General features: G+C 47.4%; 1 protein-coding gene across 1 annotated transcript in view; it reads right to left on the bottom strand.

Annotated features, from left to right (window-relative positions):
• Positions 1 to 22,977, bottom strand: part of GRIK4 (glutamate ionotropic receptor kainate type subunit 4) — a 292,256-nt gene that overhangs the window by 25,670 nt on the left and 243,609 nt on the right. Inside the window, exons 12-14 of the mRNA XM_014785032.2 lie at positions 18,245 to 18,358; positions 5,216 to 5,325; positions 1,539 to 1,712 (exon numbers count right to left, since the gene is read on the bottom strand). Coding sequence (XP_014640518.2) covers positions 1,539 to 1,712; positions 5,216 to 5,325; positions 18,245 to 18,358 — 398 coding nt within the window. The remainder of the gene's footprint in view (positions 1 to 1,538; positions 1,713 to 5,215; positions 5,326 to 18,244; positions 18,359 to 22,977) is intronic.

Raw genomic sequence — 22,977 nt, 5'->3', positions numbered from 1 at the left:
GGGAGGGCTGAGCCCCCCTCCCACACATGTCCTGGAGCAGAGTAACTCAGCCACCTGGGGCCAGCTTGCAGGACAGGTGGTCCTCCGCAGCCCTCTGGCAGACTTTCTCTTCCAGAGGAGGGAATTCCTAGGGGGCAGGGAGCTGACAGGTGCATGAAACAGGCAATGAGTCCTACGTGCAAAGCATGGGAACAGGCATCCTCTAGAAGGAGAAGCCCCAGGCAGAAAGAGAGCAGAATCTCAGCTGACTTCTGCTCATCTCCCAGGTTTCTGCCCAGATCTCCTGGACTTCCTGGGAGCTCTGTGACCATCCCTGCCGACACCATCCCTTCTCCTGGGGAACATGGGTGATCCACTCGTGACTTCTAGGCACTATCTGATAATGGGTGAGCACCTTGCCCAAATGGTTTAAATCCTACTATATTTATCATTTATCAGGGAAGATGAACACCCAAGCTGGGAAACGGTCACTGTCCCAGCTGTGTTTTCACCTCCCCATCAACCCCAGTCCAGTGGATCCTCCAGTAACTCTCCAGACCACTCTCTGCCCTCAGCACCAGTGCCCAAGGATGGAGACACCACTTTTCCTTTGGCTTACACAGGCTGAGGAGGAGGCAAGAGAACCAGGTTGTAAGTCCTATAAGCTGTGACAGCCAAACCCAACAGAGGGTACAGAGGGTTTTTGAGTGAAGATGAGGAACTTGCACTATGCAAACTTGCCTCTCTAGACTATATATATATATATATTTCCTTTCTCCCCATAATGGTCCAATAGCAATTATTAGTCCAGACATTTATGTAGCACTTTCAACTGTTCAAAGAGCTTTCCCCTATATCGAATCATTCGACCGTGTTCTTTTTGCCCTGCACGAGCCAAGAGAAGGGATTTTCAGGCAGAGGCTGGCTGACCGCCTTGTGGACCGGAGTTTGGCCTATTTGCTGTCAGCTGGTTCCCCGAGGTTCTGCCCAACTCTGAGTGACTAAGAGTTTGCATTTTCCCACCCCTGCTGGGTGGATGGGTTTGGCAAGCCCCAGAGCCAGGTGCCAAGGGACAAAGCTGAAGAAAGCAGGTGGAGAGGGCGTGAAGTGACAGCGGCTAGGATTCCTCCGCAGGGACTTCCTGCTGCTCGCTCATATTTGCATAAATCTGTAGATACTTTCACAGGCCCGGCCACTCAACCTCAGGTCTTTTCAGGTCAGAAAGTTACCATTGCTTTGCTGTGGGCCTTTCAGGCTGTTTTCTCACTCGTTTCCCTTCCTGCCTTGGCTCCCCTCTGTATCCAGATCTCCAAGGCAGAGCAAGGGGAAAGGGATAAGATGGCACACAGTTCGCCCACCCACTGCCCCTAAACCTTCTGAGCTGGCAGAATGCGGCTCAGCTCCCCACTAGCCTATTTTGAAAGGAGAGCTTCAGGCTCCCCTACAGCGGTGCTAAAGTTCTTGCTCACCTGCAGCCTAGCTGGAGCAGGGCTTATCGGAGGACCCCCTTTGTGTCCCTGCCCCATTGGGCCAGGCCCCTTCTCCGCCCCGGATCTTACCAGACGCCACTGACACAGCGGGTGGATAAGGCGCGAGGGGCGATGGTGGAGCCCTGCTGCATGAAGCCCCCGACAGGAAACCAGAGGCTGTTGCCCAGGGAGTACTGATTCACCAGGAGGTTGCAGCGGCCCTGGGCACACGGGTGCGGGCTGTACCACTCGTAGGGGGTCAACCTGCGGGAGAAAAGGAACATCCACCGGTGCCGCCGCCGGTGAGGGTGAAGAGAAGGGTCCCGGGGGGATGGGAGGAGCTCTCCTTTCTGGCCTCACCTTTGTGCCTCAGGAACTGGTCTTGTGGCCTTGGACAAGCCACTTCCCTTTGCTGAACTTTTCCCAACCGAAAATGAGGAGGTTGGACTAGGCTGGCAGTTTTCGAACTGTTTTTCTTTAATCAAGGAAACATTTTTGTTTTTTCAAAATAAATTCTCATGTGGAACTCCAATATACAGAACTGAGGAAAATGGAGCCCCTTGACTGGAAACTGGGAGTGTCAAGGGCCGATGGTTGGGAAGTTGCTTCTTCTGCACCCCCCAGTCCCCCAAGGTGATCGGAGGGACCCTAGGAGCCCCAAGAGCCATAGTTTGAAAACCCTCAGCCTAGAACAGTGGTTCTCAAACTTTAGCCTACATCAGAATCACCAAGAAGGCTTATTAAAGCACAGATTACTGGGCCCCATCCCCAAAGCTTCTGATTCAGTAAATCTGAGTGAGGCCTAAGAATCTGCAAGTTCCTAGATGATGCTCATGCCACTGGTCCAGGGACCACACTCTGAGAAACACTGGCCTAGATGGTCCCTCAGGCTGTGGTTCTCAGCTCTGTGTTACAGACTCACTTGGGAGCTTTTTAAAAAAATGCCAATGACTAGATGCCACTCCCAGAGGTTCTGATTTAATTTGTCCAGGTAAGGCCTGGGCATCAGTATTTTTTTAAGGCTCCCCAGGTGAGTGGGATGGGCATACAAGGTCGAGAAGGGCTGCCCTAAGCTCTCTGCCTCCAAGTGAGGCGGGTAGCACTCCCTCCTGCTGTCCCGCTCAGCCTCACGGCTGGCCTCTCTGAGCAGTACCTCTGATGTCTAGAATGCCCTTTCTTCCTGCCCGCCAGACACGCACTTTCCCTCCTCTGTTCAACAGCCCCAGCCAGTCTCCCCCACAAGGCATTCCAGCTCTGACGAGAGAGATGAGTAGGGGTGTGTGCTGGGCAGGGCAGACGCTGCGTGTTCACAGGGTGTTAGTGTCATCACCGGTCTTCCCTGTCCTCCACTCAGCCTGATCCGCACTTGGGGTTCTACAGTGGCTCGCCCACATCTACATCGCTGCCGCTTGTTCCTGAATACTACGCCAGTGTGTCATCGCTGGCCCCGTGTCTTGAAATGTGCCCCTTCCCTCTGTGGCTTGCTGCAGAGCTGGCTTATACTTGTGGTGTCTCACCTTGGTGGTTCCCAAGCCTACAGGCCACTGGAAGTGAGCTTTGAAAATACAGATTCCCAGGTCCCATCTCTAGAGATTTGGAGACTATCTGATCTGGAAATTCAAATTTTTAAAAGCTCCCTGTGTGACTTTGATATCAGCTAGCTTGTGAATGGCTGGCTTAGATCAGTGGCTTTCAAACATTTTTTCCCCTCTAAAATCTTACCCAGAAGTACAGTATATAAGAGAGAAAAGTGGAGCTGGTCTGCATGAAGATGGGTTGAGGCCCCAGAGCTCTGACTGCCAGCCCCTTCTCATCACCCCTGCAAAGTCGTCTCTGGTACCTCTCAGGAGCCTTCTCGCTCCACGGAACCCTGCTGGATAATCTAAAACCACTACCGTAGGTCAGATTATCCTAGGCTCAGACAATTTATATATATATATATATATATATATATATATATATATATGATGTTATATATATACAGGCTGTGTGGTCAGACCTTTAGTACATTTTTTTGTTGATCTTTCTGTTAATGCTGGATCCTGGGGGGTGGCGTGTGTAGGGCAGGGAAGAGGGCCTGTTGAAGCCTCCGGGGCTGGTGGAAAAGCTTCAGCCTGCAGAAGCAGGCTTGTGTGCGTGTGCATCGGGTAGCCAAGCCCTAAGGCCATTTCCAGGGCCCTTGAGGTCACCTGAGAGCTGTGGCTTTCTCATACGGGGCTCAATCAAAGGGGCAAGAGTGAATCATAGAGCAGTGGAGCCAGGACTCAGGCGGACCGCTTCCAAAAAGCTGCAGCAGACAGAGCAATGAAGTGGAAAGGGCAAGTGTCAGACAGTGTGCCAACTCCCGCATGTCTTGCCCGTTGTCACTGACAACAGATACTTGACAGTGGCAATGCCTACAGGCCCAAGGGGGGGTAGGTGGCACCCGAGTGGCACACATAGCAGCCTTTGAAGACTACCAGGTTGTAAGCAAGGCCTTTCTCTGTGTGGCTGGTTCTCGTGGGCTCAGGACGACTTTCCTGAACTTGGCTTTGATCTCCACTGGAAGAGGCACAGGCTGAGTGACACGATGCCTCCTGGAAGGCTGGGAACTGCCCCAGGGGATAGACACCCTGCAGGTCCTTGGGGCTCTGTCTTCTAATTGGAGAGAGCACATGCTCCCCTCAAGCCACTGAACAGATATGCTCTTGGGGAAGACCCCACCCAGCAGAGATGGAACATACACTGTAGAATCATCTGGCCCTGCCACTGTGGCCCTGAGGCAAAGGAGACAGCTGAGGAGACAGCTGGAACAGAGTCACCATCAGCTCTCTAGAAGCTCAGCCTGAGCAGTTCTCTGCTCCTGCATAACAGCCCTTTCTGGTCCTCCAGTTTGGAAAGCTGAGTGCTGAACAGGGATTCTGAGTGAGTGACCCATGAGCCACTAGGGCTTGTTCTGCTGCTGGATAGTAAGTTGGCTCTCCTGAAGCCCAGGCTGGTCCAACAGCCCTTAGCCTCAGAGAGAAACAACCCTCTCCATGTACATTCTTGGGAGGCCTCAGCAGTGAGATGCTCCTTGGGGTCTTCCGTGGGCCCAGGAACAGTCTCTGGTTTCCAGGGAGAGGGGAGAGCTTATTCTCCCCAACCCCTGATCTGGACCATTTGTCTCAACACTACTTGGAAATGCCTCTCTCCATCCTACCCTCCTGCTGTCTGCTACAGTCCATGGTTCCCCTTCAACAAGGCAGCTGTGTTTTCATAGGCAGATCCAGTTGGGGAAGGGACAGGCCCTCTGCAGAGAAGGCCTTCTCCCTCGCCTGAGCCACCAACGCCTCTGGTCCCCCCAACTCCGGATTCATAGGCTCTGTTTCTTGTCAGTCAGCACTTTGTGACAGATCTTGGCAAAGACGGATGCCAGGGCAGCCAAATGCATGGAGCGTAATCAGAGTGATCTTCCTGCCACTGTCTCTTTCCCAAGGCTCCTACACAAGCAGGGGCCATGGGCTGGGGAGCGGGAGGGGGAAGAGGCAGGGGTGCAGAAGCAAATTCGGACAAGCTCGCCTATCTGCGTTGTGCACGTTACGGAATGTGCGTGTAGATGGGTGGATGTCTGCCCAGGTAGACAGCTGGGCAGAGAGCGGTTCAAGTCCTGAGTCCCTCTCCCATCCCTCTAATTTAGCACCAAGGTCTTCTCAACCCCCCTCTCCTGCTCCCCACCCCTCCCTTGCAGTTCCCAGAGGCGGACACGAGGTGGCGGTGTGAGGATAGGGAAGGGGAGAGGAGTGTACCTAGCCACTAGGAAGAGGACGCAGCTGACGGCCAGATAGGCTAGAAGCATGAAGAGCCAGACGCCCGGAGAAAATGGGTCCAGGAAGGAGAAATAGCCAGGTTTGCGTCCCTGGAAATGGAGAAAAAACAAGATTCACTGTACACGTTCAGTCACAATGGCCCTTGGACAGGGCAGGGCAGGGCAGGGGGTATGGTGAGCATGGGCCTGGCCCCAGACTGCATTGCCTTGGGTTCTGGGTGACTGGTTTAAATGACACTGGGGCTGAAGGTGTAGAGGGGGCTGCTGTGAAGCCCCTATCCAGCCCTGATTTCAGCAGATGAAACAAAAGAACAGCCCAGGCCACCTCACTTCCTAGGTTGAGGGTGGCTTTGTGCTGGCCAAGTGGAACAGCCCTCAGTGACCCTTATGGACTGCCCCGTGTCCTCCTGGGGGCGGCATGGTGAGCCTGGGAGCGCCTTTGAGCCGTTGATGTCTGCAGTGCTGGAGCACGACAACAGCACCACCCCTCTCTGACACTCATGTCTTTCTCATGAAGAGGCTAATACAACAGCCATGCTGGGTTTTTTGTTTGCAGGGTAACCTCACACACAGTGAGACCTTCTCGTGTAAACCTCAAAACAGTGCTGTGGGGCACAGATTATTATTTTCATTTTGCTAGCAAAGAAACCAAAGCCCAGAGTGGTCAAGACATGTGTCCAAGGTCACACAGCTAATGAGTGGAAGAGCTGGGACTCAGTCGCATGTTTTCTGACACAGAGCTCAGGGCTCATCCCACGATGCTGTGGGAAAACATGGTTTGTCCCCAGCCCAGGGATGTGCTGGGCCAGAGGCACGAGAGCCAAAGGATGGAATCAGGGACAGAAACCTGGGCACCAACCTCCCAGTCGTTTTCTGCAGGACAGCAAAATGGAATGAGGAGGGTGGAGCTCAATAGTCTGCTCTCAGGCTTTAGCTGTGTGATCTTGGGCAAGTGCACACCCCTCTCTGGCCTCAGTTAGAGCTAGAGCTGACACACTGGTGGCCTGCAGGCCACATACAGCCCTCAGACAACTTGTTAGTTTACCCATTTTTGTGTTAGTTGCCAACATTAAATGATTGGGAGATTCACATAAAAATCCAGACTTTTTTTTTTTTTTTTAATGGGGTGATCTGGCAACACTGGGCCTACATTCTCACCTGGCTGGAGCTGAGAGGTGGCTGCCCACTCTAGATAGGGCCTGCGCTCTGCAGCTCCCCATGGCTACCTTAGGCTTGCATCAGGCTTGCTTCTTTCATTTCCTATGAAACCACTGGACTAGATGCTCCCTCAGGACCACTCTAAATTGAAAATGATATGATTTTATGATTCTAGAAATCTAGGAAGTCCATGGATAGGACTGAAAATCAGTAGTAAGCACAGAGGTTCGATGAACAGGTAAACTTTCAAGCTCAAGATCTTATCTGTCATGGCACGATCTCGACATCCAAGTATGTCATTTTTACACTGGGCTCCCCGGAAACACAAAGGGGAACTACCGAGGCTAACAGCGAGCTGAGCTCCCCCAGCTTTCTCAGCTTTCCTTATCCGAAGGCAGCTGGACCCTAGAGAACACGCTGAGAAGCTCTGAGTGGCAACTGCTGCTCCCACTGCAGCATCCGAGGCAGGGGAGGGGGCGGGGAGACAGCTCTGCGTGGTCCTGTTGTATCTGCACAGCCCAATCATGGCTTTGGAAGGGTGGGCTTCCACCCCTTCTTGGTGAGGCAGTAAGCACATTCCTGAAGCACCTGGGGGTACAGCTGTACACTCCCATGTGGGGACACAGCCCAGACAGTACACAGTGAGGAAGTAAATAGCTTCCCTCTGTCAAAGGGGCAGCTGTTCTTGGACTTTGCAGCCCTTCAGCAGTGTGACAGTGACCTTCGGGTGGTCTGTCTGAAACTAGTTTTCTTTGTCAGTAGTATGGCTTAGACCAGGGAACCACCCTTTGATGCCAACTGCGAGTTCTCTCCCTCATGTGCATCCATGCTTGATCTGCTCAGAACATTCAGGTGACTTACCAGGAAAATGAAACAACCTGAGGGACAAAGCCTAGTAACTAACGGAACAGAAGAGGAATGGGGAGAAGACCATTTGAGCACATCTGGTCCCATCACTACATAAATTCTCTAATAGGAAGAAAGGTTCAAGAGCAGTGGAATTGGAGTCCCCAGTTAGTCATTCCTGTGTCCATCATGGCTGACCGTGTCTTCATCATCATCCCAAGAGCCAGTGGCAGAAACAGGAAGACACAGAGAGTGCAGAACCATACACAGAGTCCAGAAGGGATAAAGAACCTGATCAAGCCTCCACACTTGCTGCAGCAGAAATCACTAGCTTGGCCCACTCCTGGGGTCCTTCTATACCCCAGAGTTTCTCTGGGAAAATGTACATGAATTCTACGTGCCCTGTCACTCATGACTGTTTCACTCTGTCTCTCTCACTTGAGAGAGATCCAGGAGAAAAATATCTGTTATTGTTGCTTTCTGAATCTGAAACCCCATTAGATGCTCAATGTCAGAAATCTATACCTGATTATATCACAACGAGTGAAATGGAGGAAAATGACAGCACTATTTAAAGCTGCCATATTTGGTTATGGGTGATAAAGAATGATGCACAGTCATGGGAAAAATTCCTGGAGACTCAAGTTATAAAACATAGAACATCACACAAACAAGGATCAAGACATAAACACAGCTCTGCTGGAAACATATCAGTCACGTTGGCAAGGCAACATCTGATTCCACTTGTGATTGACTGACGCCAACCAGAAGAGCAAGGAATGGGCAGTCATTTGAGATTTGGGTCTGGGCTTATACAGGCTTGGCTTGGGCTGAGCCCAAGCGGTTTATAGGATGCCAAAGAGAAGTACGCTACTTGCAAGGCTCTGAACTATTTTTGCCTACTATTTTTTCTATGCGGATGCTTTAGAATGCTTCCTTCCCAAAAGACATCTGAGTTACTGGTGCTTAGGGCAAATCAGATGGCATATAATACCACAGGCATTTCTTCCAAATGATAGACTTTCCTTAACCCAAAGCATCTATGACGGTGACAGTTTTCTTCTGAAGAACTCAAAATGCGTCACTATGTTCTCTTGATTTTGATACCCAGTTCTCCATGTTGACAGATGGAAGAACTGAGACCCAGGGAGGTTAAGTGCCTTGCTCAAATCATTGGTGATGGCTTCAATTTCTCTGGCGCTCATTCGTCAAGCTGTGCCACAGGGATGCCATGCTCTCCTTCATTTAAATGGCAGCTGTACCGCATCTTCCTCTCCTTTTTATTTTGGCAACTTGCTCCAATAAACTCCCTAATTAATCCCACGCCTTCTCCCCAATGCCAGCAGGATCCCAACCTACTCTATCTCACTCCCTTAAAGTACTCAAACATTATTTATTTATACTCATCATTTATTGTGACTCTGTTGTATTTATAGGCATTTGTATTGATTTATACATGTCTCTGTTGACTGCAAGTTGGGCCGGTTCCTTCTGGTGAATACAACCACTCTCAGGGTAGATCATTGGTTGTATATAGTTTATGCCCCAAATGTCAGGGACAGGTCAAGTCCTGCAGATGGAATTGAAAATTAGATGGCACCAAAATTAGAACTAGTTCCCTTGACTTTTGTACTGTGCTTCAGACTGACCATATCAGAGCCAGCATCCTTGACGCTGTCTGGTGGTGGGAGAGACCCAAAGGGCTGGTCACCAACTGACCACAATCCTGGCATGGTGAGGTCCTTTGAATGTTAGCAGTGGAACTGCCCATGAAGCTATGAAGTGGCACTAAACTTTGCGTGCATGTCGAAAATTCTTCCTATGCTTAAAAAAAAATCTAGCTCACTGATACTTCATTCTATGCATATTGCAAGAAATGATATTAGAATAAGAATGCAATTGCTTTCTCAGAATCTGGAGCCAAATGCATAAGAATACCAGAGCCAGGTAACGCAGGACAGATCGTGAATTAAAACACAGGCTCTGGAGCCAGACTGCCCAGGATGGAATCCTGGCTTTACTACTTACAAATTATGTGACCCTGAGCAAGTTACTCAACCTCTCTTGGCCTCCGTTTCCTCTTTTGTAAGATGGGGTAATAATAAAACCTACCTCATGGGGTTGATTTGAGAGCTAAATGAGTAAATGCACAGGAAAGCCTATATATGTGTTGGTTCCCCCTCTGTCTAACAGTAGTCATGAGTGAAGGGGCCGGAGGGGGGGTGGTACGTGACAAAGGAGGGAACTTCCTTGTATATTGATGCTCCCTCAATGGACAAGAAATACTGTTTTCTGTCCTATAGTGACACATGCTAAAGCTGCTTTGGGGGAGAATGCCATCTGGCTACAGTCACTTTCCATAACTCCTGGAGTTTCTATGGGTTATAATACATGAGTCATGAGGGTTCCCCCAGGGCTCTCCTGGGAAGCCATTAGGGCAATACCAGGTTCTCTTCTGGAAGGATGGCTCTTAGAAGCCAGTGATTCCAATTTTTGGAACTCAATTCCACCTCAGCCTTCCCAGACAGAGTGGGTCAGATGTGTGGTGGGTTCTCCTGTGTTTGTGTGAGGGCTATGTACCCTAGTCACCATTTCCCTACATACAAACTAGTGAAGCCAACTCTCTGCCTTCCCTATACCCCATCCCCTCCCCAGCAGAGCCAATGACAGAAGCTCATCATGCCCTCCATAAGGTTTTGCCAGTCTTTGGAACTGAATGGAAATTTATAGAGAGGTTTCCTTCAACTCCCAGAAGTGGCCAATGGTCAATAAAACACTCTCTGAAGAGATAACACAGTCTCCACAACTCCTTCTGGGAGAGGCAGAAGGAGGTGACTTCTCCTTGTCCCACCCCAGGAACCCATGATGGCCTTCCTCAGTGTATCTGCAATGGATTGTCTTGAAGATATTTTGGTTTAACATGCACTTCTCACCTCTGACTCCAAGAGGAAAAAAGAATAAGCAAGTAATCCCTCTTCACATAAAACACCCAGATGGGTTTGTTGCCTATATTTAACCCAGATGCTAGCATACGTATTTTCACTTTGCTGGTTGGAAATCTGGTATGAGGAGACCTGTGTTCTAATCCTGCCACTGACTTTGACTTGCTAAGTGATCCCAGGCAAGCCACTCAACTTCTCTGAGTGCCAATTTCTTCTTCCACAAAATGGAACCTTGCAATCAACATGAAGGGGGAATATGAGAACTGCTAAAGTACTGTTGATAAAATACCTTGAGCTTCTTGAGAGAGGAGCACTTAATAAATAACCAATATTAAAATGATTATACATTTAGGGAGCCATGTTTCCATTATATGGGCTATCATGTTACTTAGCTTTAAGGAATAGAACTTTATTCATTTTCTATTTTCTTATAAGAGAGTATTAAGCAGTATTAGAAATAATTCACTGGTTTACTTAGCATTGTTCTCCATTTTCCTAGACAGTCTTTCTGAAATGAAACAGACCTTCTTGAAAATCGGGTAATACATCCGGCAAAATGCTGGGTATTAATTTAATATTGGCATTTATTTCTTTCTCACTTTTCAATCACTATCTGCTTTTTTTTTTTTTTTTAACTTTTCTTGAGAAGGATGACTTTAGCCAAGAGTTAAGAAGAGAGAAAGAACAGAGAATGAAACTTTCCCATTTGTTAATCAAAGGTGGAGCAGGACATTACAGGCGAAAATAGCAAACTCACATTTTCAAGAGAGTCTTAGAAGCTCTGGCTGGCTTAGGATCCTATATGGGATCATAGAGACTATCCTCAGATTAGAAAGGATCTTGAAAGATCACCTAACAAAGGGCCTCAACACAGAGAAATATACCTTCTGTACTATAAAGATAGGTAGTTGGAAGTGTATGGACTTGGAGACTGAAAACCTGGGTTCAATGCCGCCTCCACCACTGCACTATCTTTGCTCTTTCCACCGCACCACTAGCTTTAGAATCCCTCTGCGTAAAATGGAAATCATACGACCTGCCTTGGGGGATTGCTGAATTAAACCAGCAGCGTACGTGAAAGTGCTTCATAAATAAAGAGATGCCAGACAGATGTTAGTCAACATACAAATATCCTGGACATATCCCCAGTCTCCTTAAATATGTCAACACTGAATTTTTTAAACATGATTATCCATTTGGGGGCTCTATGTGCCAAATGTCAAATCCCAGGTTGGCTTTCGGCACGCTCTGATGATTCCTTGCTACAACAGTCAGTGTGTGCTTGAGAAATACATACTTTAATATTAATCTGAGCAAAACATCATTAGGCAAACTGCTGGTGCAGGAAAAAAAAAAAGAGAGAGAAAACTACATGATATACTGTAATGTCAAATATGAATGTTTTTGTTTTTCTATGCTCTTCTTCCCTCCATCACACAGATATTTGAAAGCTCAGAGTCTGCATCAATACCGTCAAACCCCGGACTGCAAAATGCCCTTGGGCTTGTACTGATAAACTAAATCCTTGAACTTCTCAATAAAAAGAAATGAGCTAATGTGTCAAGGAAGTCAAGGGAGTCTTGAACTTCAGATGTCCTGTCATTTGACTCCTACAGTTCGAGGACCAGGAGACGCCCCAGATTTTAAGGGCTGGACCCTCTATGTACGGCTTGGAAGCTCACCTGACCCCGGCCAGGGATTCTGATGCCTTCTCAGGTGGGTGTGACGTTGTATGAGGGCTATGTAGGCATCAAGAGGGAGACAGCAATGAGTTCAGGTGGCAGTCATGACCAGGCCTGAGCAGAAGATGTATCTGGGCTGCCCGAAACATCCGCCTCCCATCTCTTTTTTTTCTCAAGACCAATGAGGTAAAGGCCAGAAAGAAAAAAAGAAATCTATTTAGGTCACTCATCCTGCTGCAGAATACTGGGCCTCCTGACAGAAGCCAGGTTCCTGGGGCTCAGTGCTGCTCAACCACGAGCCACAAGAAAAAGTGGTGCTCACTACGCATGGGATCACAGGGTACCTCACTTCCTCTCTTCCTGTCTTCCTTCTGTACTTATCAAGTAAACACTGCATGTTTAGGATCATCACATTTTCCATACCAAAAATTATATCATAAAAATTTATGGTCTGACAAGAGGGTACCTCCTCCTCAATGCATCTCCCACTAGGATCTACTTAGGGAGGGAGAGATAAACCAAGAATATTATAATGCACCTGATAAATGCTATAATAGAGGTATAGGCAGGGGGCATCAGCTCAGAGAAAGAAGAGATGAGCTCCATCTAGGGAAGGCACATTGAAGAGCAAGTGCCATTTGAGCTGGGTATTGAAGGCTAGGGGAGAGCTTGTCAGACGGTTGAGAGGCAAGAAGATGAGCAGGAACCTAGATAAGAAGACAGGAAGAGGCTGACATGATGAGATAAGGGGACAGGAAGAGGCTGACATGATGAGATAAGAAGACAGGAAGAGGCTGACATGATGAGATAAGGGGACAGGAAGAGGCTGACATGATGAGATAAGGGGACAGGAAGAGGCTGACATGATGAGATAAGGGGACAGGAAGAGGCTGACATGATGAGATAAGGAGACAGGAAGAGGCTGACATGATGAGATAAGGAGACAGGAAGAGGCTGACATGATGAGATAAGGAGACAGGAAGAGGCTGACATGATGTGATAAGGGGACAGGAAGAGGCTGACATGATGAGATAAGGGGACAGGAAGAGGCTGACATGATGAGATAAGGGGACAGGAAGAGGCTGACATGATGAGATAAGGGGACAGGAAGAGGCTGACATGATGAGATAAGGGGACAGGAAGAGGCTGACATGATGAGACAAGGGAACAGGAAGAGGCTGACATGATGAGATAAGGGGACAGGAAGAGGCTGACATGATGAGATAAGGGGACAGGAAGAGGCTGACATGAGGGGAAAGCAGTGAGTGGTACAGGGTGAAGGTGCCTACAGCAAAGAACCGGAAGTGGAAGAGGAAAGATGGGCTTCATTCTCCACGCTAACAAGCTTGGACTTTTCTTGTAAGTGGACTTTCACTGGGCAGCCAGTGAATGATTTTAAGTAGGAGGCTGATATGATTACACTTGTAGAAAAAATAAAAATAAATTTAAAAAAACAACTCTCAGGCTGCAGTATGGATCAAGGATGGACTGCAATGGGGAGAAATTCACATACATTTATTAAATATAATAGCTAACCCCTTAGGCTGCATATGTCAGGCACTGTTCTAAGTGCATTCCATAGGCATCTTCATTAAATTTGCATGAAAACCCATTTTTACAGATGAAGAAACTGAGACACATGTGACATGCAGCTAGCAAGTGTCAGATCTGGGAATAGACCCAGGTGGTGTGGCTCTAGAGTCTACGAGTTTCACTCTATGCTTCTTAGTGAATGCTTATAATGACTGTGGCCCTTTGATGGGGATACAGTAATGGATCAGAAAAACTCTGCCCTCAAGGAGGACACAGACCACTGGAATGGCAGAGTTCAGGTGAGAGATAAGGAAAGCCTGAACCAGGCAGACGAAGTGGGGAAAGACAGTACGTTTGAGAACTATTTAGGAGGTGAACTGACCCACTGAATGTGCGAGGTGAGGGAAGTGAAGGACAGCTCAGGTAACGGATAGAGATGCCATTACCTGAGATGGGGCAGAAGAGAGGAGGGAGAAATGTACCGAATGCGGTTTGTGACACTGTTTTTGAGGTGCCTGTGAGACGTCCAGGTGGAGATGTCTAGTAATGTGTTAGAAATATGCTTCTGGAATTCAGGGGAGCAGACAGGGTTAGATTTACAGATCTGGGAGGGGGTGAGATTACCCAGGCAGAGAGTTGGGAGAGTGAGAACAGAAAAGGGCCACGGACATTTAAGGGGCAGAAGGAGAGAGAGGAATCGACAGAGATGATGGAGAAGGCAACGATCAGAGATGTAGGAGGAGCAACACAACAGAAGAAAGGGTGACTTGCACTCTGGGAGCGGAGAGAGTTATACAAATGCCGAAGCCAGACTCCTTAGCCAGCCTCTAATGGCAAGAGGTAGGTGGTCAAAAGAGCAAAACATTCTTCTGATTTTGGTCCTAGAGATTCCTGAGCAGAAACAGAAACTATACTCCAAGATTAGGAAACAGGAAAATATCCCATAATCAACTCTTGATGATCCATGTTCTTGAAAAATCCTAGATAATCTTAGCTTGCTGGGAGTTCGCAAATTATTTGCAGTTGTCTTTAGGTTTCAGAGACATACCTGCCACCACTTATTATTTTGGAGGGTTTTGCAATAATTTCTAATTAGGCATTTACACTTTGGGTTAATTATTTTTACTTTTCCACACAGATTTGATTATCACCAGATGCTCACTTTTTGGTAACAATAACTCATGACTCAGGGGACCTCAGACATAGAACTAAGATAGCAATTCTAGGTCATTATAGATTATAAATGAAATGAAATTAACCATATTTTTGCTCATAGATAACTATCAGTTAGAGAAAATCACAAAATAATAAACACCCAGTATTCAACTTTAATTTCATGAACTTAACACTACTATATTAGAGGTGGCTTCTCTATGTAATTTTAGATTTAGGCCCTTGTGGTGAACTCTACCGGGCTATCCTTTGGCATTAGCTGTTCCTGCTCATGCCTCCTTTGTTTCAGATACAGCTAAGTTCATCTCAGACTTATTCCCACCAGGTCTCTGGTGGGAATTCAGGATTATTCTCTCCCCAGCTGACTTTTTGGTACTTTCTAAGCATAGTGCCTCACACACAGAATGCACTCAATAAATATTTGTTGAATAAATGCATAAACTGTCACTTCTGCTTAGTGTAAGCTGTTCATGTCAGCACTCAACTTTTACTCAGCTTGGCCCCCTGTTATAAATCAGATCTGAGCAGCCATGTGGCATACTAGTGCCTCAGTACGGAGGCTGGAGGAGGGGAGGAATCCTGACCAGACGGCCGAACTGTATCAGTTAGGGCTCTCCAGAGAGACAGACAGAACCAGTAGGATATATATGTGTGTGTGCATGTGTGTATGTGTGTGTGTGTATAAAGAGATTTTATTTTAAGGAATTGGCTCATGTGATTGTGGGAGCTGGTAAGTCCAAAATCTGTAGGGCAGGCTGGAAACTCAAGCAGGGTTTATACATGATAGTCTTGAGGCAAAATTCCTTCTCCTTTGAGAAACCTGTTTTTGCACTTAAGGCCTTCAGCTGATGGGATGAGGCCCACCCGCATTATCGAGGGTAATTTCCTTTACTTCAAGTCAACTGATCGTAGACGTTAATCACGTCTATAAAATACCTTCATAGCAACATCTAGACTAGTGGTTGACCAAATGTCTGGGCACCATAGCTTAGCCAAGCTGACACATAAAACTTCACATCCCAGGAACTAATGCAGGGGAACTAATACAGTCATAGGTTTGTGGGTGGTAGGACACATGTGGCCAGCACTCCAATTAAGGATGTCCAGAGGATTGGTGAATTAGAGTTTGGTTCTGGCCAGAGGTGATATTCAGGACAGTGGTGCCCTGGGTGGTGAAGGTAGCATACCAGCAGATGTTCCCAGGCAGTGGAAACACCTGGGATCAGGTGCCTTCACCCATGCGCTTCCTCATGGTCCATCAGATCATGAGTGGAGCTCTCTTTCCCTCAGCGTTAATCAAGAAATCAAGGTCAGAGCCTACTTGTATGGCCTGGCCACAGCAGTATAGTTTGGAGAAAGGGTGTGCGTCTCCATTTCTTTGGGTGCTCCCTCAGGGCTCAGTGGGCAAAGCAGAGTACGGTGGGCTCAAGAAATGGTGCTGGCTGGAAAACTGCCCAAGGAGTTCTGAGAGATGTAACAGTGATAAGAACATCGTCCTGAGAGTTAGGAGGCCTGGATTCCAGGCCTAGCCTTGTGTTAGCTCCAAGTGTGACACTGGTTGCCTTATTTGTAAGACGAGAATTATAATACCTTCCCTCCTTCCTCAAAGAACAGTCCTGAGGACCAATGAGAAAATGTGCGCAGGGTGGCTTACAGGACAAGTTATTCAAAGATCACAAGGATGAGGGTAGCAGCTGGTGTCACAGAGAGAGCACAGGCTCCATTCACACCATTCTTTGGTTTGAACTCCATGTTTTCACTTATTGGTGTGTGGCCTTGTCCAAGTTTTGAAAACTTCATGTACCTGTTTCCTCATTTCTAAAATAAGAACAACACAACTGTATTGGTTTCCAAGGGCTGCTGTAACAAACTACCATAAACTGGGTGGTTTAAAACAACAGAAATGTGTTGTCTCATAGTTCTGGAGGCTAGAAGTTAAAACCCAAGTGTCAGCAGGGCCATGCGCTCTCTGAAGGCTGTAGGGGAGGACCCTTCCTCGTCTCTTCCAGCTTCTGGTGGTTGCTGGCAATCCTAGGCATTTTTTAGCTTGTAGATGCTTCACGCCAGTCTGTCTCCAAATTTACATGGTCTTCACCCCTGTAGGTCTATGTCCAAATTTCTCTCTTTTTAGAAAGACACCAACCATTGTTTTAGGACCCACCCTAATCCAGTATGAGCTCATCTTAACTTGATTATATCTGCAAAGACCCTATTTCCAAAAAAGGTTACATTCACAGGTCCTAGGGGTTAGGACTTCAACATAACTTTTGAGGGGACACGATTCAACCCATAAAAATAGCCCACATCACAGGTGCCTGAAAGAGTGTCTGGCACATAGGAGGTGCTTGATGGATGGGAGGGAGCTAGCATCATCGTGGAAAAGAGGAGGAGGGATCAAAATTCCCCTTATTCCACAAGATAGACACATCAATAATAGTATTGACTATGACCAAATCCTCACATTTCTTTCTGTCTTAACCTGGGGAGCTGGGATCTTGACATTGTCTCTTCTTTCAGATGATGTGGCCCCGTTTCCCAAGCCGGGCAGTAATCACAATGGACACCGAGGCCCAGCACAGCCCAGTGCTCTTCTGAGCCACCTGAGTGGGATCTGTGACCAGGAGACCTTCCTCCTGGAGAAATAGGCCACAGTCCCTGATGCCCTAGTAGCTGCCAGCTATGTGAGCTCAGGCTGGGGCTGCAAATACAGACAATCCCCTTTTTCTAGGGCTAGGGTGTGGGGCCCGGGAACGTGCCAGAGCTGGAGGGTCATTTCTTCAGCAGGCAGGTGGGGTGAGCGCTTGGTTGCTTCCCTTTTGGGCAGCCTTGTGGTGTCAGGTAATGTACTGGAATACAGCATGTTAGCGTGACCTTGGAAACCTAAAGTGCCTAGAGTATTGGGGAAATCCATATAATAGCTGTGCACGTAGAGCCAGTTTGGAGGAAAGGATGAGCAGAAGGCTCTGCTGGTCTAGTAAGGTAAACTAGGTCAACTATGTGCTGACAATGTAATGACCATTCACTTTGTGATGAGGCACAGCCAGGGTTACTCTCCCAAGGCTCCCCCCACCAGCCAGTATACTTTGACGTCATGTCTATCCTCTTCTGCCCATTGGTGTGCTTTCACAAACTCATTTTGACACTCACTATAACCAACCTAACCAGAGAAGTCTTTTTTGTAAGGGATGCAGAAGAGGAGAGAGGCCAGGTATAAGTGACATTAGACTATCTGCTCTTTATTCACCAGTGCAGATAATAAAGAGAGGGAGTCTATATTCCCTCACCAGACGCAGTGCTCAGAGGGAACAGAGGTGGACCTGGGAGTCGGTGAAGTCCTTGAGAACACTGGGTGACTTCTCCGGGCTGGGGGCCCCGCCCCCTAGGAGGAAGCAGAGTGACTGACAACACCCATGCACCAAGGGTTGAAAAATCACTCTTGGCCATCCCTATTCAGTGAGGCAGAAGCAATTTTTACTGGAAAGCCCACAAATGTGACTTTTCCATTCTTTCTGTTTGCAAGTCCGCACAGCTGATGGGGAAAAAATAGCCCAGCACATTCGCATTTAAGTCTTGAAATCTAAATATTTCTGTGAGTCATTCATTATTACCATATAACTCAGTGTTTGCATGCAAATAACTGTAATGACATAAATGCTTATAAAATAAGTCTCTTACCATATGAACTCGGTAAAGAATGCTAATTCCCAGAGTCATGAATGGCTTCGAGAAATCAATCACCTTCTCCCGTTCAGCAGTAATGGTGAGGCCTGCCACAGCCAGATCTGCTTTCTGAAAGGAACAGACAGAGACCATCAATGGGTGGCCACGTGAGATAGGGTACAGGGACTCGTGACCGGAGGCCGTCACTAATGGGGAGATGTTACTCTGATCTGGCTTCTCTGCTCAGGAAGTGACCTTAAGTAGCCATAGCATATCCCAGGTTTGAATGAGCACTCACGAAAGGACATGGATATTGAAGCTATAACTCATGTTTTTTGAGGTTAGACCCCTCTAGATATATAAATAATTATAAAGAGCAAGGGGTATCATTACAGACCGTTCAGAGATAGACTTAAATGCCCTAGGGGGAGGGAAACTGGCAGATAGGGCTCCTGTATTCTCAATATTGAGTAGTATTTTATTCAGTGTATTAATTTGTTCAGTCAACAAAACTTCATTGAGTCCCTATGTTGTGTAAGACACTTTGGTGAGGGGAATTACAGTGAAAGATAAAAATGAGGGAACCACAGACATTAGAAACAATTGAATGCAATCGCATTCACTTCACTGTGAAGAAATGAAGACCAAGAAATTGAGCGAGTGGCCCAACATCACGAAGCTTGTCTTTGTCAGAGCCGGGACTGGAACTCAGTCCTCCTGGACCGCCAGTCACTTACGTTGCTGTCAAGGGTAAAATTCAGGTGCCACTAAAAGAAGGGTCTCTGGTCCCTTTCATGCAAAATCACCAGAATTTGTTCTGAAGACGTTTCCTTCCTTTCTCTTTGCATCTCAAGTGCCCACATCTGAAGAGAGTCTGTTCTGAATTAAGGCCCTCTAGAAAAGGAGATGCCATAGGCTTCCTCAATGTCCCTCTCCATCGAGAAGTTGGATATTTAACTATATTTCTATTCTATTTATATTTATATTATATTTAATTTCAATCCATCCTGTTGTGAAGCAAGCTGACTTCCTATTGGTCTGCTCCCCTATACATGGACTCAGGGGAAAGCCCAGAGCTGGGTTTCAGTTCTGGTCCATGCTCTGCCCTAACTGACAACCTAGGCTAGTTGCTTCACTTCTCTAGGCTTCCTTAATCTCATTCGTAAACCAAGGATGTGGGTTAAGAGAGGGCTAGGATCTTTCCCAGAAATTCTCTAACAGCGATTCTCCAACTGTGGTCTATGACCACCTGCATCAGAATTGCCCGCAGGGCTTATTAAAATGCGAATCCTGAGTCTCATCCTAGACCCCCTGGATCAGACTCTCTGGGGTAGGACCTGGGAATCTGTGTTTGTAATAAGTTGCCTAGGTGATTTTGACTTATAATAATACCTAAGAACCAGGTTTTATAACCCAGGCATGTATCTCAGACTGGCCTCCAACGGTTTACATTTCAGCTTCTTTAACTCCTTCTTCTAATGCTGGTGGATCAGTTGATGCAAAAGATGAAGAAAAAAATGAGGAAAAGCGAAGTGTCTAACAACCTACAAACAGGGCAATCAGTTCTGAATGAGTGCACACACAGATACACACACACACGACTCTTCCTAAATTATTGCAAAGAAAGTAGGGAGACAGACATGCTGGCCCTCATTTTACACACAAGGGAATTCATGATTTGTGTACAAGAAGGATAAATCCATTGGCAAAGGTCAGTTTCTTCTATATCTCAACCCTGATCCTCCACTCCCAATTCACGTTCCATCTCCTAGAGCAGCTACACGATCCAGCAGAGGTTAACAAACTCAGGGCCTTATAGAGTGAGGCCAGGCTTCAAAGAAACTAGAGTACAGATGTAAGAGATCTTTAATAAAAAATGAAACATGTGAACAACTGATTGTGTTCAGTCTGTATTTCTCCCAGAGAATGTTGATTATCACTATCAAGTGAATCACCTCTTGGGTCAGAGAGTAAGGTTAGAATAGAAGATTGTTAGCACCTTCATTTGAGGGATTCTTTGGAGGGTGGTTTGGGCCTTTCAGAACCTCAGCTCCTCATTGACAGTGGCACTGACTTGAGTTCAGCTCACAAGCACTGGTGTCAAGCAACAGAAATCAACCACAATGGCCCAACAGGTGCCACGCCAGTGCCACGCGTGTGGGTTGACGGCAAGTCAGCAGCCAAGCCCTGTCCAAACCTTGAGAGGAGGAGACATGAATAAAATGGGTTGGAATGAAGGAACTGAAGAAAATATTAGAAAAACCAAAACTGATAAAATGGGTAAGAGGTAAACACAGCATCCAGTCTTTTCTCTGGTTACGTAAAAAAATATATATGTCCAGATCAATTAACCAAAGTCAACAACTGTATTCCCAAGTTTCTTTTCCCCACACACAGCTTTCCTCCAAAAAGGGCAAACTTTGGATTAAAATTTGGAAATCATTTCACAAGTTTATAAAAGTTGGCCAATAATAACAATATGGTAAAACAATTCCATATGGAGAGACAGCTAGAAATGGACAGCATCCCAGGAGGGCCCTCTCCTGAGTACATGCAGAATGACCACATAGCCAGGGAGAGTGTTTCCCTCAAGCTCGGACACGGCATTTCTGTCTATTCACAAATTGGCACTTTACGAAACTGGGTCAAACAGAAAAATCGCCGCCTGTGGACACTGCTGACTCGTTGCCCCCAGCCTGTCTCTCTTTCCTTTGTCCCCACTCAAGAATGAGTTGGGGGTAGTGGAGGCAGGGAAGGAGGAATGAGACAGAAAAGGGCAATGACAAGCTAAAAGAAACATGGAGGTTTTGTGGTTGTTGTTTTCTATGTTTAATGGACTCAGTATAGAAGAGCAATTATCCACCTTGGCTTCAATGCACCCCAGGGTATCAGCAACAACTTCCTGGGAGCAGGTTATTCCGGAAGATGTGCCTTCATTTTATTTTACCTTAGTTAAAAAGACATTATGCTATAAAGCAGTCTTAGATGAGGAGATAATGTGCCATGAAACCAAACTAACAACCAAAGGGGGCTGGGAGTGTAAAAGTGCTAGCAATTGCCAGTGTGGGAGGCTGAGGGAAGTGTGGGCACCATGACAGCTCATCAAGCCCTTTGGCACCTCTGCCCACTCATGGGGGGCGGGGGCTGTGCTCTCCAGTGGAAAGAGCAGTGGATAGGACATCAGGAGACCTGGCTCTTGTCGTAGCACAGCCACACATTCACTGTGACCTTGGGCAAATTATTCCACTCTCTGGGCTTTGGTTTCCTCCACTGTAAAATGAAAGGGTTCAACCAGATGCTCTCTAAGCTCTTTCCCAGCTCTAAAACCCCATGTTTTCATTTTGCCTGGCTAGAAGAGGTAGGGCTTAGTCTAACGGACCCCTATTTTGCTCAAGAAAATGATGGTGGTCAGCAGTAGAGGAGAATGAGCTCTGAGGAAGAAACTGTTTATCAGGCTAGTCAGCAAAGAGCAGCAGCTGACAGGGACCCAAGGCAGGGACACTTTATTTTAGGGAAGGAAATCCAGCAAGGTCAGGAAGGTGCAACACCATTTGGAAAGAGCAGGTCTGGAAGCGTAGCCCTGGGGGCTGGGAAACAAAGGGAGGGATCCCCGGAGCCAGAGAAGGAAGAAAGGAAGGAGCCAGAGAAGGAAGAAAGGAAGCCCGGTAAAAGGGAACTGGCGTAGAGTTCTATGTGCTTCACTATGTTCCTAGTCATGTTGTCCATGGTGTGAGTGTGCGTGCGCATGCACGCACAGGCATGTATAAATACATTCCCCTTGAAAGAAAGACCTTTCGCCTCTCCCCGTTTTTGATTGAAAGTGTTCTTTGAAGAGCTTCATGTTCTGCCTCTGAGAGATCCCCTCTTTTATCATCTGGATGTTAGTGGAATTTACAAGGGGAGGGCAGGCTGCAGCCAGCCTGGAGGTGACTTCCAAAACATACTGCCCTTTGCCTCATGGAGTTTAATAGGGGTCACGTAAGCGCCACCATTGCTATCAAAGCCTGACGGCTCGGCGTGGCCCCTGCTCTTCTCCTGGGATCTGGGGCCCGGCTGGGAGGAAGACCGTGAATTCACATCCGGGCTCTGGTCTGCATCCACCTGAGTCTGCTGCTCCCACCCTGTGCTTTCCTGAGAACACCAGCAGGAGGGGTCTGATGGCAGCACCAGATCCTGGACAATCGGAGGTGAACAAAGCTTTCCTCTGTCTCCCTTTCCTTCTCTTTTAGACACCTGCTGCCCCCTTTTGGGCAAACTTCTATCTTTTCCCCTCAGCAGTGCCCCAGCACCATTGCACTGTCCTCCAGCTGCCTCAGCCCTGCCTCCCTCCGCCTGGCAGCAGCCCCCATCCCCACCCCCACCCAGAGCCAAGCTAATGAGAGGATGGGTTGGGTCAGAAGACCTGGCCCTCCCTCTTGATGGCCATATATCCATATCAACTCACTTACCCTCTCTGGACTCATATTACTGGGCTACCCAAGAGGGCAATGCCTGCCTATCAGTATTATGTGAGAGTCAAGAGAGACGATGGATGTGGAAGAGCCTTATAAACTGTACACACTAGAGAGTTCTGGCACACCTATAAGGGACTGTTCAGGCAATAGCGTGTGGCCGAGACTTACCCTTCAGTGTGGGCCAGACCTGTCTGGACTCTGTTACTTATTTGCTGTGTGACCTTGGGCACGTCATTTAACCTAAGCCTCATTTGCTCATATATGAAGTAGGGATAATAACAGTAGCTACCTCCT

The sequence above is a fragment of the Ceratotherium simum genome, chromosome 7, assembly GCF_057802395.1.
Source record: "Ceratotherium simum simum isolate JZ-2026a chromosome 7, ASM5780239v1, whole genome shotgun sequence".
In the NCBI taxonomy this organism is placed as follows: Eukaryota; Metazoa; Chordata; class Mammalia; order Perissodactyla; family Rhinocerotidae; genus Ceratotherium; species Ceratotherium simum.
This window is presented reverse-complemented; position numbering and strand designations above follow the sequence as displayed.